Source organism: Pecten maximus, chromosome 1, assembly GCF_902652985.1.
Source record: "Pecten maximus chromosome 1, xPecMax1.1, whole genome shotgun sequence".
Lineage (NCBI taxonomy): Eukaryota > Metazoa > Mollusca > Bivalvia > Pectinida > Pectinidae > Pecten > Pecten maximus.
In genome coordinates this window covers 19,488,568-19,510,992 of record NC_047015.1, presented here as the reverse complement: position 1 = coordinate 19,510,992, position 22,425 = coordinate 19,488,568, and the positions used below count along the sequence as shown (strand labels likewise).

General features: G+C 37.1%; 1 protein-coding gene across 3 annotated transcripts in view; it reads right to left on the bottom strand.

The window, feature by feature from the left end:
* Positions 1-22,425, bottom strand: part of LOC117327142 (neutral ceramidase-like) — a 155,626-nt gene that overhangs the window by 97,737 nt on the left and 35,464 nt on the right. For all 3 annotated transcript variants that reach the window (XM_033883996.1, XM_033884002.1, XM_033884010.1), the window contains exons 2-8: positions 8,282-8,434; positions 7,548-7,724; positions 5,723-5,850; positions 5,317-5,394; positions 4,321-4,441; positions 3,430-3,552; positions 1,528-1,719 (exon numbers count right to left, since the gene is read on the bottom strand). In XM_033883996.1, coding sequence (XP_033739887.1) covers positions 1,528-1,719; positions 3,430-3,552; positions 4,321-4,441; positions 5,317-5,394; positions 5,723-5,850; positions 7,548-7,724; positions 8,282-8,434 — 972 coding nt within the window. The remainder of the gene's footprint in view (positions 1-1,527; positions 1,720-3,429; positions 3,553-4,320; positions 4,442-5,316; positions 5,395-5,722; positions 5,851-7,547; positions 7,725-8,281; positions 8,435-22,425) is intronic.

Genomic DNA, 22,425 nt, shown 5'->3' with positions numbered 1-22,425 from the left:
TGCTTATATATGACAGGTATGGTTTCCAAAAAAAAACTGAGATGCTGACCTTGAGTGTGATGTTTACAGACCACGAGTGTGATGTGTACTGACCATGAGTGTGATGTGTACAGACCTCGAGTGTGATGTGTACAGACCGCGAGTGTGATGTGTACAGACCTCGAGTGTGAGTGTACAGACCACGAGTGTGATGTGTACAGACCTCGAGTGTGATGTGTACAGACCACGAGTGTGATGTGTACAGACCTCGAGTGTGATGTGTACAGACCGCGAGTGTGATGTGTACAGACCACGAGTGTGATGTGTACAGACCGCGAGTGTGATGTGTACAGACCGCGAGTGTGATGTGTACAGACCGCGAGTGTGATGTGTACAGACCGCGAGTGTGATGTGTACAGACCATGAGTGTGATGTGTACAGACCTTGAGTGCGATGTGTACAGACCTTGAGTGTGATGTGTACAGACCTTGAGTGTGATGTGTACAGACCTTGAGTGTGATGTGTACAGACATTGAGTGTGATGTGTACAGACATTGAGTGTGATGTGTACAGACCTCGCGTGTGATGTGTACAGACCTCGAGTGTGATGTGTACAGACCTCGAGTGTGATGTGTACTTTGTTTTTGTTTAACGTCCTATTAACAGCCAGAGTCATTTAAGGACGTGCCAGGTTTTGGAGGTGGAGGAAACCCGGAGTACCCGGAGAAAAAACCACCGGCCTACGGTCAGTACCTGGCAACTGCCCCACATAGGTTTCGAACTCGCAACCCAGTGGTGGAGGGCTAGTGTTAAAGTGTCGGTACACCTTAACCACTCGGCCACCGCGGCCCCTGTGATGTGTACATACCATGAATGTGATGTGTACAGACAGTGAGTGTGATGTGTACAGACAGTGAGTGTGATGTGTACAGACAGTGAGTGTGATGTGTACAGACCACTAGTGTGATGTGTACCGACCTTGAGTGTGATGTGTACAGACCTCGTGTTTGATGTGTACAGACCTCGAGTGTGATGTGTACAGACCATGAGTGTGATGTGTACAGACCTTGAGTGTGATGTGTACAGACCTCGAGTGTGATGTGTACAGACCTCGAGTGTGATGTGTACAGACCTTTAGTGTGATGTGTACAGACCTTGAGTGTGATGTGTACAGACCTCTAGCGTGATGTGTACAGACCACTTGTGTGATGTGTACAGACCACTAGTGTGATGTGTACAGACCTCGAGGGTGATGTGTAGACAGTGAGTATGATGTGTACAGACTATAAGTGTGATGTGTACAGACCTTGAGTGTGATGTGTACAGACCGTGAGTGTGATGTGTACAGACCTTGAGTGTGATGTGTACAGACCTCGAGTGTGATGTGTACAGACCTCGAGTGTGATGTGTACAGACCTTGAGTGTGATGTGTACAGACCTTGGGTGTGATGTGTACAGACCACGAGTGTGATGTGTACAGACTATAAGTGTGATGTGTACAGACTATAAGTGTGATGTGTACAGACAGTGAGTGTGATGTGTACAGACCTTGGTTGTGGCATTCACTTGAACTATAACATCTGTCATGTCAACATAGGAGTGCCTGAAGTCGACTGGTCCAGACAACTGTATAGTGGCTGTATGATAGAGATCCATGGCTTTTTTGTACTGGTTCTCTCCTATTATCTTTGTACTTTCAAACATATCCTTCCCAGGTCCAAAGGCGACACATTGTTCATTCTGTAATCAAGTCACACAATCATCATTCTTCATTTAACTCAAGTTCTCTAAACAATACATTGTACATTGCATTGTTAATTATGAGAATATTTACATTCCTTAATGGTTCACTATCTTAGATATATATATCAACTTTTCCTGTAGATTAACATTAATATGTTGTTATACATAATATATACATGACTTGCTAAATTTGTGAATAATGATCCTACATCAAAATCAAACCAAGGATATACAAACTCACACCAATAATTAGGTACTCATCTTCACACCATTAATTAGGTACTCACCTTCACACCATTAATTAGGTACTCACCATCACACCATCAGGTACTCATCTTTACATCATTAAATAGGCAATCACCTTCACACCATTAATTAGGTAATCACCCTCACACCATTAATTAGGTTCTCACCGCACACCATTAATTAGGTAATCACCCTAACACCATTAATTAGGTACTCACCATCACACCGGTAATCACCTTCACACCATTAATTAGATATGCACCCTCACACCATTAATTAGGTACTCACCTTCACACCATTAAACAGGTAATCAACTTCACACCATTAATTAGGTATGCACCCTCACACCATTAATTAGGTTCTCACCCTCACACCATTAATTAAGTACTCACCTTCACACCATTAATTAGGTACTCACTCGCACACCATTAAATAGGTAATCACCTTCACATCATTAATTATGTATGCACCCTCACACCACCAGGTACACACCCTCACACCACCAGGTACACACCCTCACACCACTAGTTACTCACCCTCCAACCACCAGGTACTCACCCTCACACCACCAGGTATATTCACCCTCACACCACCAGGTATATTCAACCTCACACCATCAGGTATTTACCCTCATATCACCAGGTATATTCACCCTCACACCACCAGGTTCACATCCTCACACCACCAGGTACACACCTCACACCACTAGTTACTCACCCTCACACCACCAGGTATATTCACCCTCACACCACCAGGTATATTTACCCTCACACCACCAGGTATATTCACCCTCCCACCACCAGGTACACACCTTCACACCACCAGGTACACACTCTCACACCACCAGGTATATTCACCCTCACACCACCAGGTATATTCACCCTCACACCACCAGGTATATTCACCCTCACACCACCAGGTACACAATCTCACACCACCAGGTACTCACCCTCACACCACCAGGTACACAATCTCACACCACCAGGTACTCACCCTCACACCACCAGGTATATTCACCCTCACACCACCAGGTATATTCACCCTCACACCACCAGGTATATTCACCCTCACACCACCAGGTTCTCACCTTCACACCACCAGGTACACAATCTCACACCACCAGGTACTCACCCTCACACCACCAGGTACACAATCTCACACCACCAGGTACTCACCCTCACACCACCAGGTATATTCACCCTCACACCACCAGGTACTTACCCTCACACCACCAGGTACACAATCTCACACCACCAGGTATATTCACCCTCACACCACCAGGTACTCACCCTCACACCACCAGGTATATTCACCCTCATACACCTTTACATCACCAGGTATATATATTCACCCTCACACCACCAGGTACTTACCCTCACACCACCAGGTACTTACCCTCACACCACCAGTTACTCACCCTCACACCACCAGGTACTTACCCTCACACCACTAGTTACTCACCCGGCCATTACAAGTACTAGTAGGAACATCACAAGGTTTCCCTGTGTCCAGACATTTTGGTCCAGCAGTGTTGGGGGACACATCTCCTTCATTAGCTTGGGCAAAGGCTGCTACAAATTTACCCTGACATAGACAAAGTAAATATAAACAAACTTGTGACTGTTTTAGCTAGAGAGTTACATAACCATCACCAAACAGTCATACTTACACTGTACATTACACAGTGAATTCAATTATGATGTAATAGCCAGTAGGAGCAGCAGGTAATAAGTAAACTTTATGTACCTCAATTTGTCTCTAACAAGTAGAGATAATAATGTGTAATCATCTTATATACACAATCACATATACATAGGCAGCTGTGTAATTTGAAGACAATATGTACAGGGTAGTTATGATTCCGCCTGAAGAAGCCAAAGAAGGCAGAAAGGTATTGCGGTAAATCTTGGATATTGTTGTACATTTCTAACCTTTATTCTTCACAAGGACTTTACTTAACTTTTTTTTGTACTTTATATATAGATTAGTAAGCTGTGTAAGCAGATTGCAATATGTACTTAGTGCAGATGTAAGGGTTAAAAATTTTTGCTAAAGACACACAGACACCTGTCTAGTATACTTATCTACATTATTTACTTAGTACATAGAGATAGATTTCTTTTTGTGAATAAAAAAATCATTACATGTTTCCAATTGTCACTTTCAAAAATTCCTTTTCTCAGCTCCAGACCAAAACAATACTGCCAATATACATGTTTATAATTGCTTTGCACCTTCTGACCTTTAACCCATTGCATTTAAATGTTCAATATGAAGAAACCTTTCTGCTGTGATGTCTCCCTTTTAATGTATTTAAATGGGACTAGACATAGTGTGATGAGGACTACGTACATTGCCTGGGAAGTCTGAGTTGGTGAAATTCTTCTCCATTAGCTGAGAGGCATAGCCCTTGTTGTCACTGCTTACTAATCCATTGGTATTGTTCATACTGGTACAGTGAACGGCAAACCAGCTGTAAAGATTCCGTGTTAAATACTGGTTAGATGTTATAATCACATCAAACTTATCTAATAATGCATTACAAACCTACCCTTTGATATAAAAAAGGCTTACTTCTGCATGTTCTCACCATAAAAGAATTCTATGTTGAGCAATTAAACTACTCAAAAATAGTCTTAAAGTACATCACAAATTCATACTTCATTTCATTCGTTTTATCCTGTCTTCATCTATAGGTCAGAGTTCAATTAATAACTCTGAGTTACGTCCCCCTTACACAGTGGATCAGGCTATCCTACATACTATACCCAGGACCTGGTGCCTCTAAACTCCCTTGCTGAACTGAACATAAGTATGGTCATAAGTTTGGTTTTTTATGCTCTGTATTGAATTCATCTACTCCACTGAAAATCCAGTTTAAATTGAGAAATTGATAACTGACAGTGATGTCAAATTTTGAGATGGACCCCCGAGTAGCCTAACATAAATGTTACCCATTCTCCATGATACAAGTTAATGAAGTTTCATCAAATAATATCTATAGTGATACAACAGTTTAGTTCCACAAAGATCCTATAGAATGTTCGCACAGAAGAAAAATATACTAGGTACTGATTGATAGAAAATAAACTTGGTTATAACAAATGCATGTTTAACTGATCAGATGGACAAAGGGATGGATTGATGGAGAGACTGACAAAGTCAAGTGTTATTATCCTCCTCTGCTTTGTTGGATAATAACAAACAAATTACCATATCACAAACTTATTTTTAGTTCATACACATTAACAGATAACCCTGTTCACAGCTAAGTGTGTTCATCAAATGCGAGTAAGGTCATCGCCCTTTCTATAACAGAAACGTAGTATTTCAAGTCACAATAATCACCTGATCATTCCAATATCTTTGCCTTCAGCGTCTACCATCTTCAGAACTGTCATGTTCTTATCAACATTGTACTCGTATCTAACAATAATAAATAGGATCATATATAATGACAAAAAGAAGCATATGGTTTCTAAAATGAGAAACAGTAGCATGGCTTATCTAAAATGAAGCATAGATTTATGAACAGGAGCATAAAATACCTTATGATAAACAAGAGCATCATCTTATGATAAACAGAAGCATGGGTTATCGAAAAAGATGTAGAAACACATTTATACAGCACTGATTAACAAAAATATAATCATCTAACAGTGTTAAACAGTTACATAATGTCATTGTTACATAAAGAAACATTGCCTATTTTGTTACGATACAAGGTAACACTTGTATTAGTGTTGTTTTTTACCTTGCCCTTTCCTCTGGGGGGTTTCTGATATAAGCAGCTGGACTTCTGTTGATATTGCTTTCCAATAGTTCTCCAGTGTTGACGTAGATATTTCCTGGTTTCCTAGCCAAGTGTGCTCTATCTACACTCTACAACACAATGTATAATGTGATGAATATTTATCTTACTACACCGTCTGACCACGTGTGCTCTATAATGTATAGTGTGATGGATATTTATCTTACTACAATGCACATTGTCCGACCAAGTGTGCTCTATAATGTATAGTGTGATGGATTTTTATATGACTACACTGTCTGACCAAGTGTGCTCTATGATTTATAGTGTGATGGGTATTTATCTTACTACACTGTCTGACCAAGTGTGCTCTATAATGTGATGGATATTTATCTTACTACACTGTCTGACCAAGTGTGCTCTATAATGTGATGGATTTTTATCTTACTACACTGTCTGACCAAGTGTGCTCTATAATGTGATGGATATTTATCTTACTACACTGTCTGACCAAGTGTGCTCTATAATGTATAATGTGATGGCTATCTATCTTACTACACTGTCTGACCAAGTGTGCTCTATAATGTGATGGATTTGTATCTTACTACACTGTCTGACCAAGTGTGCCTTATAATGTAATGGATATTTATCTTACTACACTGTCTGACCAAGGGTGCTCTATAATGTGATGGATATTTATCTTACTACACTGTCTGACCAAGTGTGCTCTATAATGTGATGGATATTTATCTTACTACACTGTCTGACCAAGTGTGCTCTATAATGTGATGGATATTTATCTTACTACACTGTCTGACCAAGTGTGCTCTATAATGTGATGGATATTTATCTTACTACACTGTCTGACCAAGTGTGCTCTATAATGTGATGGATATTTATCTTACTACACTGTCTGACCAAGTGTGCTCTATAATGTGATGGATATTTATCTTACTACACTGTCTGACCAAGTGTGCTCTATAATGTGATGGATTTTTATCTTACTACACTGTCTGACTAAGTGTGCTCTATAATGTATAATGTGATGGATATTTATCTTACTACACTCTCTGACCAAGTGTGCTCTATAATGTATAATTTGATGGATATTTATCTTACTACACTGTCTGACCAAGTGTGCTCTATAATATTATGGATATTTATCTTACTACACTGTCTGACCTAGTGTGCTCTATAATGTGATGGATTTTTATCTTACTACACTGTCTGACCAAGTGTGCTCTATAATGTGATGGATATTTATCTTACTACACTGTCTGACCAAGTGTGCTCTATAATGTGATGGATATTTATCTTACTACACTGTCTGACCAAGTTTGCTCTATAATGTGATGGATATTTATCTTACTACACTGTCTGACCAAGTGTGCTCTATAATGTGATGAATTTTTATCTTACTACACGGTCTGACCAAGTGTGCTCTATAATGTGATGGATATTTATCTTACTACACTGTCTGACCAAGTGTGCTCTATAATGTGATGGATATTTATCTTACTACACTGTCTGACCAAGTGTGCTCTATAATGTATAGTGTGATGGATATTTATCTTACTACACTGTCTGACCAAGTGTGCTCTATACTGTGATGGTTATTTATCTTACTACACTGTCTGACTAAGTGTGCTCTATAATGTGATGGATATTTTATCTTACTGTTATGTCTCGTGGTTTAGATATTACCTGACTTATCATATTTTTATTTTATAATCTTGTGTGCTAGATATCCTCTTGAACATGACCTTGAAAATACTCTCATTGCTTGCTAGCTTGTGTATTTGATTTGCATACATGGAAGCACATATACCTTCACGATTCCATCAACATAAGCCTGAAGTGTTTCGTTGACAAATCCAAGAGAAGTGATATCATAGAAAAGGTACTGATGGAATCCACCAGGTCCGGAGTGAGTGTTTGTACCACTGATACAAACATTCCTTTCTGTGTAAAGACTTCCATACTTGGCTTTCAGTTTCCTTATCACCTGTATAAAACCAACACAGTTATATGACACTGGTGTAACATACCTCACCAGGTATGTGATATATTATACAAGTATTAGATCATACTTTACAAACAAAATTCCATGCTACATATTAAGTGTAATCTTAAATCATTATATGTAAAAGGTATATGTATATATTATTATGTGTAATAAATAATACCTAGGTAAAATGTGATGCTATGTATATATACTCAGGTGAACTATAATACTTCACAAGTAAAATATTACATTATATACACACAATATTATAATAGGTACAAGTGTCATATAATAATCAGGTAAAGTGTACATGTGATACTATGTTTTATGTTATATATATATATTAACATGATACATATAACATGATAATACACATTCTCAGGTGAAACATTTTTCTATACAGGTATATCATTGTATTACACAGGTAAAAGTTATACTGGTGTATTATTAGTCTGTGCCATTATTTGTTACTTATTATAGCATTAACACTAACATTATCGGTCACCTTTACCACCCATACCTCTGTCTACATCAAACTTTTACACTTTCACCCATACCTCCAGCTTGAGGTTCTGTGACTGCATGCATGAATCTGTACTGATGAAAACAACAGGGCTACTACTGGTGCTCTTATCAGTCACAATAAAGGCTCTGGAATACTGCCTCAGGTGTAATCCACTAGATATCTGTCCAGGATTAGCATATCCCATCTGTAAAACAAAAGTTACAATTGGATTAGTATATATCCAACAGTAAAACAATAGTTAGATTCAAATGAGCATATCAAAACAATAAAAAAGTTACAATTGGATTAGCATATCCCATCTGTAAAACGATAGTTACAATTGGATTAGCATATCCCATCTGTAAAACAATAGTTACAATTGGATTAGTATATCCAACAGTAAAACAACAGTTTAATAGATTCAGATTAGCATATCAAAACAATAAATAAAAGTTACAATTGGATTAGCATATTACTATTGGATAAGCATTATAATCAGATAAGCATTTTATCCTCATAGTACAACTAATAGTTATAAACTTGTAATCGGATTAGCATACATCCCAACCAATAAAACAAGTCACAAATGGATTAGCGTACCCCAACAATAAAACAAGTTACAAATGGATTAGCATACCCCAACAAAAATTCAAGTTACAAATGGATTAGCATACCCCAACAATATAACAAGTTACAAATGGATTAGCATACCCCAAGAATATATATTGTGAAAGGTTACAAATGGATTAGCACACCCCAACAATAAAATAAGTTACAAATGGATAAGCATACCCCAACAAAAATTCAAGTTACAAATGGATTAGCATACCCCAACAAAAATTCAAGTTACAAATGGATTAGCATACGCCATCAATAAAACAAGTTACAAATGGATTATTATATATTATTAACAGTAAAACAATAGTTATAATCGGACAATCCTCTCTCATGAAACAATAGTTACAATTAGATTGGCATAAGTTTAGCACAGCATACATTTTCACATCATGTCCATAACTAAATTGTTGGTGTGTTTTTAAAACAATAGTTATAATCGGACAAGCCTCTCTCATGAAACAATAGTTACAATTAGATTGGCATAAGTTTAGCACAGCATACATTTTCACATCATGTCCATAACTAAATTGTTGGTGTGTTTTTAAAACAATAGTTATAATCGGACAAGCCTCTCTCATGAAACAATAGTTACAATTAGATTGGCATAAGTTTAGCACAGCATACATTTTCACATAGTCCATAACTAAATTGTTGGTGTGTTTTTACTGGTTCTGACTAATGCAACAAGTGCTAATCTCGCCCAGTTCAGTTTATGGCCGATACAAACACAACTGACTCAATTGAATACAAAGAAAATGTATGAATGATGTTATCAAGTGGCTTTCTCATAACTAATAAATATCTACATAATTGTATTGGGGTTTTTTGGAAATTTTAAATATTTCAAAGCAGCTAAGGCAAACGAAGGCAGCCTACTGATGATGGGGACACACATGAACACCTATTGTGAAGTGTCTGACCTTCAGAAAGCTAGTCAGTACCACAGAGTTAACAGTACAGTCACATGGTATGACAAAAAGAACCGAGTCTCAGATATACACTCTAACACCATCAAAATAAAACACAAAGGTGTGGTAGATATCATGGAGGAAAACTTCATCTGGCCCTTAAGTTATAGTTTAATCAAAATCATTTTACAGGGTGTCTGGACAGTATCTGTGAACATCTACAGTATCATTTTCTCATCAACCAATTTCAAGTCTACAAAATGTACCTGAGGAATGTGTGTGGTATGATGTCGCCTATCAGTACATAACCTACTTTGTGTTTCCATTACCTGAAGAGCCCTTGTTGGTACCGCCCGTACCTACATTTTATGCACCAAGTGCGTAATTCCGCACTACTTCCACAATTTTTTCCGCATTTGAAAAATACGCAGTATTTACGCAAGTGTGGAGTATTCAGAATGGTTTATTTACGTAAATGCGTAAAAACTACGGAAAATTCAGCAGTTGAATTGTAGATACCCCATGCGTAATTTTTTTATACAAATGCGTAAATAATGTGGAAAAAAAATTACACATTTGCGTAATATTTTTACGCACTTTCATGAAATTTTCCACAATTTTTACGCATTTGTGTAAAAAGCTTACACATTTTTTACGCACATCTACAATAAGAAACAAAAAACAATGATGGCTGACCCTTAAAGAAATGAAACGTCTCGCGCGAATAGTTGCGGTAAATTTGCAGCAATCGTTTGCCGTAAATTTGCGGCAAATATTCAGAATTTGTATGCAAATTCATTTTCTCGCGAATAATTGTGGTAAATTTGCTGCAAACAGTTGCGGCAAACTTGCCAGAAACACTGACTGTACTTGCTGCAAACTTGCCACGAACAATTGCAAAAAATTTGTCGTAAACATTTGCGGAAAATGTTTTGCTGCAAACATCTGCTCGAAAATTGTTTAAAATATTAAAGCTGGCAGAGTTATTTCATGTACATCTAAGATGTAAAACAGATCACCAATTAAAACACAGTATAGCATTATAGAATTTTTATTTTCATTTCATTGAGATCTTAATAAATTTTCCCAGTATTAACTACTTTATATATAATTACATTTATTTACATCTCTTAGATCCTTTGTGGCTAATCTGATCTGCATCTGTTTTTCAAGAACACATCATGATGATACATAATATCAATTGTGATATTCAATCAAGAAACATTTTCTAAAGCAGCTTTGAGGTTCATGGTAATTTCATATATACAGGTAGATATATAGTAATTAATGACTACCAGAACCCTGATAAAAATAATTAGCACTTTTTTGCCAGTATTCACAAAAATATTTCCAAGTTCCATGTGAGCAAACATGCATGAAATGAAAACAACTAACATCCACTGTATCTGAAATACTTAATTGTCTGTTGAATACTCAGCCTCTTGATTCTTTTTGGGTATAGTAATTTCCTTTTCTGGCATACATTTGTGATTTTGATCCTTGTTAGACACTGGACAGCTTAAGATTGGCACTCTGTAGAATGTACACATGTTCAGGTCGATACCAGTCATTTTACTGTGAAGAGTTAAATTCCATATCTTCTCATATCCACACATGTTCACTACAGCATTAACTGCATACATCAGGTCACAACTATGCTGAAAAACAAATTATAAGAAACAATGATAATTGTAATACATATACAAGTGTAGTCATATATTATAGTCAAACGCAAAGGTTTGAATGCAAAATATTAATGATTTTGTGCTAAATTATTGAGATTTTTGAAGTCTTGAAACATTATGTACAAAACAAAAAAAATGTAATTAGCAAGCTTGAAAAATAAGCACATGAATATTTATTTTTTTGCAATCAATATAAACATGTTTTCATTTAGATAATTAGAAGGAAGGACAATATTATATGCTAAATCAGTTGTGCTATATCATTTCATCAAGTTGACATAGATTTAAGATGCAAGGGTGTACAGCAGATACCTTAGGAGCCTATCTGATATGAACAAAAGCATGGTTAGCTTTATTACAGTTTTCTTAAAACAAATGTCCTACAATCTAAGCTTTTCAATAACAGATGAATAATCAACAGTAAAACTTAATATTGTGCCTGTAAGGTTCTCTGGATTTAATTCTTTCACTGGAGATGGATTAAAAAAAACACATGTCAGAGTTATATTACCTTAAAGTAGCTTGTTATATAAGCCTGCATGTATCAAAATGAACTGTTTATGACTTAAATAAGTTCATCTTTCATTATAGTATAAAACAATCTTCATAAGTCCTAAAATGTTTCCCAACCTCTAAAATCAAATATCACAATAAACTTACCAATTATTATTTGTTGATCCCTGTAGATCTTCATTACATCCTGATCACCTCACTTGATGTTCCACATTCCTTTATACTGACACTTCCAATATGCAGGCTGCTGTTGCATTAGGTTGCATATATATCTTTCTCTTATTTACAGTGTCCAAAACATTCAGCAAATGATCCAATAGTTTGATAGAATATTATAATAAATCCACAGAGATGAAAACATGGCCATATTGAACTGCAAATTCGAACTGACCGGATGTTGTTTCCATTGGTCTAGTTATATTAGAATGGGGGAGATGGGGAGGGGGACCACGGACAGGGTATATAAAGTAATTAAGATATATGGGTTGTTTTATTCAAATATTTGAATATAAATGCTTTCAAAATTGTTTATAATATTACAAAGATGTTTCCTATTATTAACATTTTCTTAAATTATGGATTTTTTGTAAGATTTAAATAATCATGTAAGTTGAAAGGATTTAATTCCCCTGAGTTGCCCCATGATGAGTGGTCAAGTTTCATTCAGCTCTGTGGGAGAGAGCTGCACCTCTGACTTACTGTGTAGGGTTATGACCTGCTAGCAGCTGGATCAAATTATCTATGTCCAGGGGAGGGGAAGTACTGATAAGAAATAAGAAATTTCATCTAAATTATTTATTTCATCATATTTTAAGACCACACCATATTCTTGTTTAAACTTAGATATAATTCAAATCATAAGATTTGTAAGGTAATAATTAAATTTAATACTCAAAATGAAATAAATTATTAATAATATAATGAAATAAATATATAGCGAGGGATTTTCCAGGCAGTAAAAAGCTGAATAAATTCCACAGGTACTGATCAAGTTTTTGAAGCAAATAATTCTTAGCAATTTTTTTTTATTTTTTTTTTAACTCAAGTGGTCATTATATGTATAAAGTAATCATAACTGTAAAATCATTGATAGATATTTACAGCACACTTTTACAGAGAGATGGTGATCAGTTACACACTAAATAATAAATCTTTGTATTTTGTAAGTGTAATGAAAACAACTTCTAGATTTGTCCTTAGTTCAATATTTCTTGCAGTAATGTCTGTTATTTGTTTATGATTCATTGAAATACAGTATAAAACAGGAACAAAATAACAAAAAAGGTTTTGTGCTCATAAGATTAGAGTTGAAATGGTTGCTTATAAAATTATTAATGCATGATCACTGTCTGAAAGTTAAGACTCACAGATCCTACTTATCAAAAAAATTTCTAAGTCCTCATTTCCGCAGGTTTTACGCATTGAAAATTGTCTAAGTCCACAGCTAAAGACAGAGAAAATAATCTAAGTCCTTATTTTCCACACTTTTTACGCATTTAAAAATGACAAAGTCCAAACTACGCAAATTTTACATAAATTTTACGCAATTGTGTAAAAATTGCGTAAATATTTATTTTACACAGATTTTACACAAATTTTACACACTTGCGGAACAGATGCGTAATTTGTAGGTATGGGAGGCTACTGTGGAGACATGACAGCTATGCTAGGATACAGCTATCTTGTTGTTCCACTGACTTGTCACACTGTCAAATCCACATAAACGATAAGAACCTTGGTTTGTATTTCACAATTAACCTAGGTCACTAGGTGAACTCTGAATCTAAAACTTCAGTCCAAATATTATGTACTTGGTACAAACGTACATTGACAGATGTGATTTTCTCTTTTATTTGACCAAAACATTCCACATTACTTAAGGGTCATCTATATAGCAGAATTAGTGTTGAATTTCAAATACGAATAAATACCTAAATTTGGTTTGTTTTTGTTTAACGTCCTGTTAACAGCCAAGGTCATTTAAGGACGTGCCAGGTTTTGGAGGTGAAGGAAAGCCGGAGTACCCGGAGAAAAACCACCGGCCTACGGTCAGTACCTGGCAACTGCCCCACGTAGGTTTCGAACTCGCAACCCAGAGGTGGAGGGCTAGTGTTAAAGTGTCGGGACACCTTAACCACTCGGCCACCGCGGCCCCAAAATACCTAAAGATTTGCACAAAAAATGTGATGCAATATACCAAAATGTTTTTTTTTGGACATGTAGCTTCTTACAATCACCAATAATATGCTATAGATGCTACCAGTTTCTTCTATAGAGTAACTTTGTGGTAAGATGTAGCATGGAATAATTCTAAGTCACTGAAATCATCAAACCTGAAAAATAGCCATGCTGTTATGTTCACAAGTGTCTATAGCAAAGGGTAGGAGCATTTGTTTGACCGGATTTTACTGTATGTACGTATAAACACTTATTTTGTTTTGACCTTGAAATGCAAATGGCGGCTGAGAATAATATTACATAAATATGGCTTAGAGGAGGCATTTCAGTTAATAACAATACTCCTATATCGTACTTTTAAGACATCTTATCATAGTAACATGAACATTTTGAAGTCAATTTGTTAAACTTGTGAGTTTGGAGCCTTTTTCAGAAATAGGCTTATTTTACCCCAAACTCAACGGTTGAACATTTTTTCATAAAAGCAGTCTTCTTGCCACATCAAGAATACTTTATATTGTCTAATAAGAGCATTTTTGATGTTTTAAATACCTCCTAATATGTCATATTTGTGTGATATCATTCACGACCGCCATTTGCAATTCAAGGTCAAAATAAAAACAGCGTTTATACATATAATAACGTCAAGGCTGGTCAAACCAATGCTCCTATTTGTGCTTTAGACACTTGTGAGCAAAACGACATGGCAAGTTTGTGTAATATATGGGATACAAATGAGTTAATTATGTCCCCCTGAAACATGCATTTTTCTTACGTTTTGTTGAAATTTACAAACAGCTTAACAAATTACATGTCAATAGCAAGTCCCACGGTTTGCCATGATACATACTAAACGTTCATCAGTGCTACTTCTGTGACATTGCACCATAATAGGGATTTATAGGCCTGTAAAATATCAATGTTTTGACTGGATTTGCTGTTTAGATGCCCCTTAATATATTTTTTTAAATACCCTGGTGTAGAATTATTTAACTTTAGAATGTTGAGTGTGTGACATCTTATTAACCAATAACTAATTTTAATACTGACAACAATTTATGATAAATTAATCTGAACTGTTATTTTTAAATACTAGTTATACTTATGAATTGCAGTTGCATAACAGAGTTGTTGCTTGTCAGCCAGATGGTCATTAATACACGCATAGGCTAGCATAGTATTTTATCATAAAACGGCACCAATTATGTACGTATATTGTACAGAATGTGGGAGTTAGGCATCTGTCCCTGCCAATGCACCTTTCAAGAAGTAAAATGTTATCTGTCCTTCAAGTGCTGCCTATACGAATGTACAGCGAAGATTATATCTGTCTTAAATTAAGTCCACATGTGTGCACCTGAATATTTGTTGGAAAATGGTGTCTTGACACCTACAGTTACATATAATAATTAATTTCAGAAGCTTGGGACCAGGCAAGTTAAGCAACATGTCCTTGGTGAACACACACACACACACACACACACACACACATATATATTTATATATATATATATATATATGGGGCAAAGAAGTAATTCAAACAGTGTAAACAATAAGGTTTGTTAAATTTTCGAGGCAATCCGCCCCTTTATCAAAACACAAAAAATCACAAATACAATCACATAATATATATAAGAAGTACTGGAAACACAATAAAATACAATAAGAATAATGTTTTAGTAACTGGAGAAACCACAATGAACCCTTCGGCAAACGTGGGACGCCAGGCACTCAAAGCTCTCAAGCATAATGCGGAGATTGTTATCAAGCCAGCAGATAAGGGTTCTGCAGTGGTTATTATGAACAGGGGTGATTACATCAATGAGGCTAACCGTCAGCTTACCAACGAGACGTTCTATCGCAAACTTGATAGGGACCCGACGCAAGAACACGCCAAACTAATCAATGAGGCCATCGATAGAATACTCAACAAGGGGGATATAGACGCAGATACCGCTAGTTTCCTGCGTCCCGTAAATGCTCTATCAGGGAAATTCTATCTCCTTCCTAAGATCCATAAACCTGGAAACCCGGGTAGACCTATTATCAACTCTATAGGTCATCCGACGGAGAAATTTCTAAATTCGTCGATTTCCACCTTCGACCAATTGTTGAAAATCTACCATCTTACATAAAAGATGCCATCGATTATCTTAATAAAACACCATCCAGCAACATACCAGAAGGTACTCTGCTAGTTACAATGGACGTCGTCTCTCTTTACACAAACATCCCTCATGCGGACGGCATTAATGCCTGTCGGGAGGCATGGGAACGCCGTGGTTGTAAGCACCCATCGACTGATAGTCTAGTAGAATTACTTACACTTGTCCTCACACTCCACAACTTCCAGTTTAACAATGAAAACTACTTGCAGGTCAGTGGTACAGCTATGGGCACTAAGATGGCTCCTTCATATGCTAATGTATTCATGGGACATCTTGAATCCCAACTTTTAGCATCTGCTCCAATTAAGCCATTCAGCTGGCTCAGATTCATCGATGATATTGAAATCAAATGGACTTCGAACCGGACATCACTCGATGAATTTATAGATCACACAAACACGTTCCATCCAACAATCAAATTCACTGCAGAGGTCTCCACGGAAACTAACACATTTCTAGACACCAGTTCAACCTTACTTGACGGGAAAATAAACACAGACCTCTATTCCAAACCAACTGACACGCACCAGTATCTCCGCCCGTCCAGCTGTCATCCCTCACACACAACGAAGAGCATTCCCTATTCCCAAGCTCTACGTATCCGACGGATAGTGTCCGATGATACAGTCTTCGAACGTCGATGCTCAGAACTTAAATCACACCTCGTCAAGTCGTCAGCTGCACTCAAACGGATCTTTCCAGAACCACCGTTATTGGCCTATCGTAGACCAAAAAATGTAAGAGATCTGGTGGTGAGCAGCAAATTACATTCATCTGCCTCTGTCGTTACAACAGGCTCCTTCAACACATGCAGCAAAAAAACGTGCAAATTGTGCCCATACACTGAGTCCACAGACACGTTTAAATGTGTAATAAACAACCGTGTTTATCACATTTTACAAACACTGACATGCACATCAGCCAATGTTGTATATCTCCTCTCCTGCAAAAAATGCAAAATGCAGTATGTTGGAGAAACCAGTACAAAGCTCAACATCAGAATCAACAATCACCGTTGCTCCATCAAGCAAAACAGACCAGACTTTCCTGTGGCAAGGCATTTCAATTTACCTAGTCACAGTTGGAAGGATATGCAGGTGGTCGCCATTGATCACTGTGCTACCTGGAATGAAACAAAACGTCGTTCCAGAGAAAGATACTGGATCACCAATCTCCAAACCTGCTACCCTCGGGGTATGAACGAACGTTAAAGACGTCTTCTGGATATACTCTCCATCTGACCATTATATCTGACTATTCATGTAGTTAATTATTCAATTTGTTAAATTTTTCATAATTGCTGTACTTTTTGGGGCATCTATTCATTGTTGCTCTTTGAGACTCACATTTAGTCGCCTCCCGCCATCATGCAACAGCATCTTGGTCCGAATCGTCTGTTTCCCGTAGCGTCCTGTAGGGACACTTCGGCATTCGTATTTCTTATATTTTCAGTCTTGATAAATATTTGTAGCAGTTTTTTCACACCACTCTCTATAATTCTTATGATCTAACACATATTTTTCTAAAGTTTTTCAGACTTTGTACACGATATTTAATCAATCACTGTAGAGACGATAATGCAACATTTTTTATATAAATGCAATGTCGTCCACTAGCAGTGTTTAGGGACGAATCGTCTTTCAACTCTTCGGAATACTTTCACGTGCGGGGGAATTCAAAATATCTCTGCCGTTGGTCGCATAGCGTTCTAGTGTTTGAACATGATGCAGTCACGCTAGTATCCGCCTTCGGCCCACGTTTGCCGAAGGGTTCATTGTGGTTTCTCCAGTTACTAAAACATTATTCTTATTGTATTTTATTGTATTTCCGGTACTTCTTATATATATTATGTGATTGTATTTGTGATTTTTTGTGTTTTGATAAAGGGGCGGATTGCCTCGAAAATTTAACAAACCTTATTGTTTACACTGTTTGAATTACTTATTTGCCCCATATAATCATTACAAGTAATTCTCCTGCCCCCTCTGAAGAGCCATGTTGTTGTCCGAGAGATGCAGGAAGCTCATGATGCTTAAAAATCGATCTCTAGACATCACAGTCCCAAAAAATGGAGTACTCACGACAGGATCAGTAGACCAGTAATCTTGGATGTTCGCCTGCGTCACTAGCCCCATAGCAATGATCATCCCAAGAAATGCCTTCATCTCGTTGTTGCTAACTGGACTCCATTTCCTAAGGCGTGAATGGACTGGAAGCGTTCCATGACTGGCTAGGAAATCAGCTGCATATCTGTTGGTTTCTTGAACAATGGTTGAAGTAATGTCTTCCGAAACAAACTCTTTGTAGTCCAGGTGAGTCCTTTGGTTTTGTTCCAGGGTCACTCCCGGGTCTGCGGTGAAAGTGAAAGTAGACGTCTCTGCCAGTCTACCACGTCTCCAATTTTCTTCGGCGAAGGCGTCAAAAGGATGGCCAATCTCCTCAACATCATCCATCTCATATCCCTCAAACTCATCACTATCGTTGTCGTTAAAAATTTCCTCAAATAAATCTCGAAATTCCGGTAAAACATTGATCAAGTCGTCCGATAAAATGCTGTCCGCCATGTTTGTTTACATTCGATACGACAGAGGAATATATACAGTGATCATAAATAAATGCAGTAAACACATACAATTTGACATATTTACGTGCTCTTTCATGATAAAATACAATATAAGGCTTTGGTGTTGGAGTTTCAGACATTTAATAGTCTCAAAACGCGATAGATATTATAAACAACGCAAAATTCAAGCTAACTATGCAGACCTCGGGTCGACACCGCAGTTTCAGTGACGTCATTATCACTGCGTGCTTATCCAATTAGTTATCATAGAAATCGTTATTCTGCGATATTCCGCTGCTTTAAGCATAATACGAATATATATATATATATATATATATTATTTTGAAACAAATGAACATTGATATTTGTTTACGATGCATGAAAATCACATCTGAACGAGTAACATACTGTGTAAACGTGTGGAAATCTGCACATCTGTGTCGGCCATTTTCAGCGCGGAAATCCCGGAGATATGACGTAATTAATTTTCTCTCATCCCTACCGGTATCATACTGGTCTGTCCAGGTAAATACACCCATGCTTGCTGTGCGTGTGTTACCTCGCTTCCGGTGTAGGATAGCCACGCGGGCGCAATGATACAAAAGTAGGTTGCCGAACCGAAAGTAGATCTATTTATAGATTTGTAAACACATCGTCTGTTCCATGTGCTAGGCCAGATCTAATAATTTTTTTTATTTATGATATGAATTATGTAAAAAAAAAAAACACGTTCTTTTATTGTTTTTTATTAATGAAACATGGAACTATATTTTCACGCGAAAGGACACACTAGCTTGGCCGAAATTAAGTGATTTGGCTTCGCTTGCTATGACAGGGCTGCTGAAACAACGTTAGACTGTGGAAATGAATGGTTTCCTTCGTTTTTAGAACAGCAAACGTCGTTTGCATATATGGGGTATGGTAAATCGATTGGTGCTGTTCTTTTTTTATTATATACAGTAGAAAAAAAGTTTGGATTGAGAAAAAATGGCGTCTATCTGAGAAAGCTATCGACAGATAGTGCCTATTTTTGCATATTTTAGGTTGGGGAATGAGAGAAAAATACTCAATCACATGTGGTTCATGTAGGATAGGGATATTTCACCCTCTGGGTCACAAAATGTGGTAAAACCCTCGGCGGAGCCTCGGGTTTTACCACATTTTGTGACTCCCTCCGGTGGAATATCCCTATCCTACATGACCACATATGATAGAGTCTTATAAGAATACACATCCCTGCTTTTGGTGACGTTTTGTGGGCTAATAATACCGCCGTTTTGGGGAAATACCATGTTTCTCAAACAAACGACCGTATTTCTCACTTGAGATTACGAGTTTGGTTTTCCTGTATGGTTCGTACTTAGATAGAATCTAAACTTACTTTAAATGTAAGTTTTTTATGTAATTTTTAATCATTTTTTACAAAATTGATTACTTCAGGCGGAGATTCCACTATGGAGGGACTAAAACGTAATTTTACGGGGATAGCACGCGACCAGCAAAACGTAATTTTACGGGGATAGCAGCTCTAGGGTTAAAACAAAATTACTATTTTCAATCTTCATGTTGACTGTAATATGTCAGTGATGTTTTGGTAAATGGTAGACAATAGTTAGAGGTGATATGATTTACTGATGCAGTGGTGAATCATAATGTAAGGTTTTTGCATAGAAACCCATAAATTGTAGCAATATTGTTTCATATTTCACAATGGTGACTTTGAAAATTAGCCCTATTGATAAGGTAATTTGTATGCTGAATCATCATAGCACTCAACCCTTGTTACCTGCTGGCAAAATATTATGTACAGTATATATCTATATGAGTGCTCTGGGTATTTTAGAACTTTGGAAGAAGATTTGCAAATAACTTGTTTTAATTATTTCACCCCTGTGACCTTGACAATAGATAAAGTTCATTTATATGAGAAACTTTAATGTACTCTTCCCCATGTACCTTCTGGCCAAATGTTAGTTCCCAGTTGCTTAAAGTTTTCTAGAAAAAAGTTAAAAGTTGAAGGACGAATGGAAGACAAACATGGAAGGGTCAACAGACGACAGTCAACGGACACCAACTCATGCATCATACCATAAGCTTTATGCCATGTAAGCTAAAAATGTAATCTTGTAGACTGTCTAGTACAACCAATCACCACTTTGAAAATCTAAAATGTATGGCATGTACGTTGTCCCCATTGCATATGTGATTCAAATAAGCAACTGAATTGGGTTCTTTATAATTTTCTATATCTTTCTTTTTCTAAACATGTTTTGTCTTCATAATGCATAGATACAAATTATGTAAAACTGACAAACAATGGCAATAACGGCACACCTACTCCAATGTTTCTTCTTGCTTCACCTTCAGCACTGAAAGGGGCATAACCTGCCCAATTTCTGTGTCAAATAAGCATGGGCTTGTAGAGATGTAATGTCAGCTAGTGTTTCTGTGAAATGACATTTCACTGACATCACACTAGAAAGTGGCCCTTGAATGCATGCAGTCTTTGATTTTGCCCCACTCAAGCAGACACCATCCTCCATGTGCTGAAAGGTTGATGTTAAACAATTTTCCTGGATACACTGTAGTATGGGTATTTAACAGGAGTTGAGAAAATGTAGCGACCAGACCGGATTCGAACCCGAGACCTCCGAACACAATTAAGCTACCTGGTCACTGATGATCGACCCAGTCCAGTCCCGCTACACATGCACCTCCCTCCTTCTTTCCAAGTCTTAAATTCACTCTCGAAGACACATGAGACCCTTATACCACCACTGTGGGTAGGTTAGCTGGGCCCCAATTTTGTAACAGGAGAGGAGAAAATATAGCCGCCAGATTGGGGTTCAAACCGGGAGATCCGAACACTGACCGGATGCTCTACCAATTGAGCTACCTGGTCACCGATAATCGACCCAGTCCCGTCCCGCTACAAATATTTTTTTGGTAAAACTGACAATTTTGTAAATATTTGATGGACAAAGAATATTTGTTTAAGATTTTGTTTGGACCCACTGGCCTAGTAGACATAAGTTAGTCTTACTATTACTTAATTACTTACTTATATACATCACAACATTCAATGACTTTGAATAAAGAAAAACTGCACGAACAATTTCTAAGTAACTAGACATGGGTACTACCATTTATCAATTGTTTCTAAAGGTTTTTTCTCGTAGTTACAAGTAGACAAGTATGGACAGTACTAACATGTAGGCCCTGGTCCCTAAACATGTACTTGTACATCGTGTTAGTATTATAGGTACTTAGCTAAATGTAAGTTGAGTGTAGACTAAAGGTTACACAACGTGCACTCCGAGTGCACTCCGTTTGGACTCCAGGTAAACTTGGAATGCACTCCGAGTGCACTCCAAGTTTACCTGGAGTCCTATCAGGCTCCAATTCTACCTGGGTACACATGTATCACATGTACCTGTAACCAAGTACATATACACATAATGTTTATATATAGATGTATACTGATATACATTAAGAGTCCTAAAATATGTAACCGTAGGATATGTGTTACTGTTTTATCTTTGTATATATCATATAATTTTGTT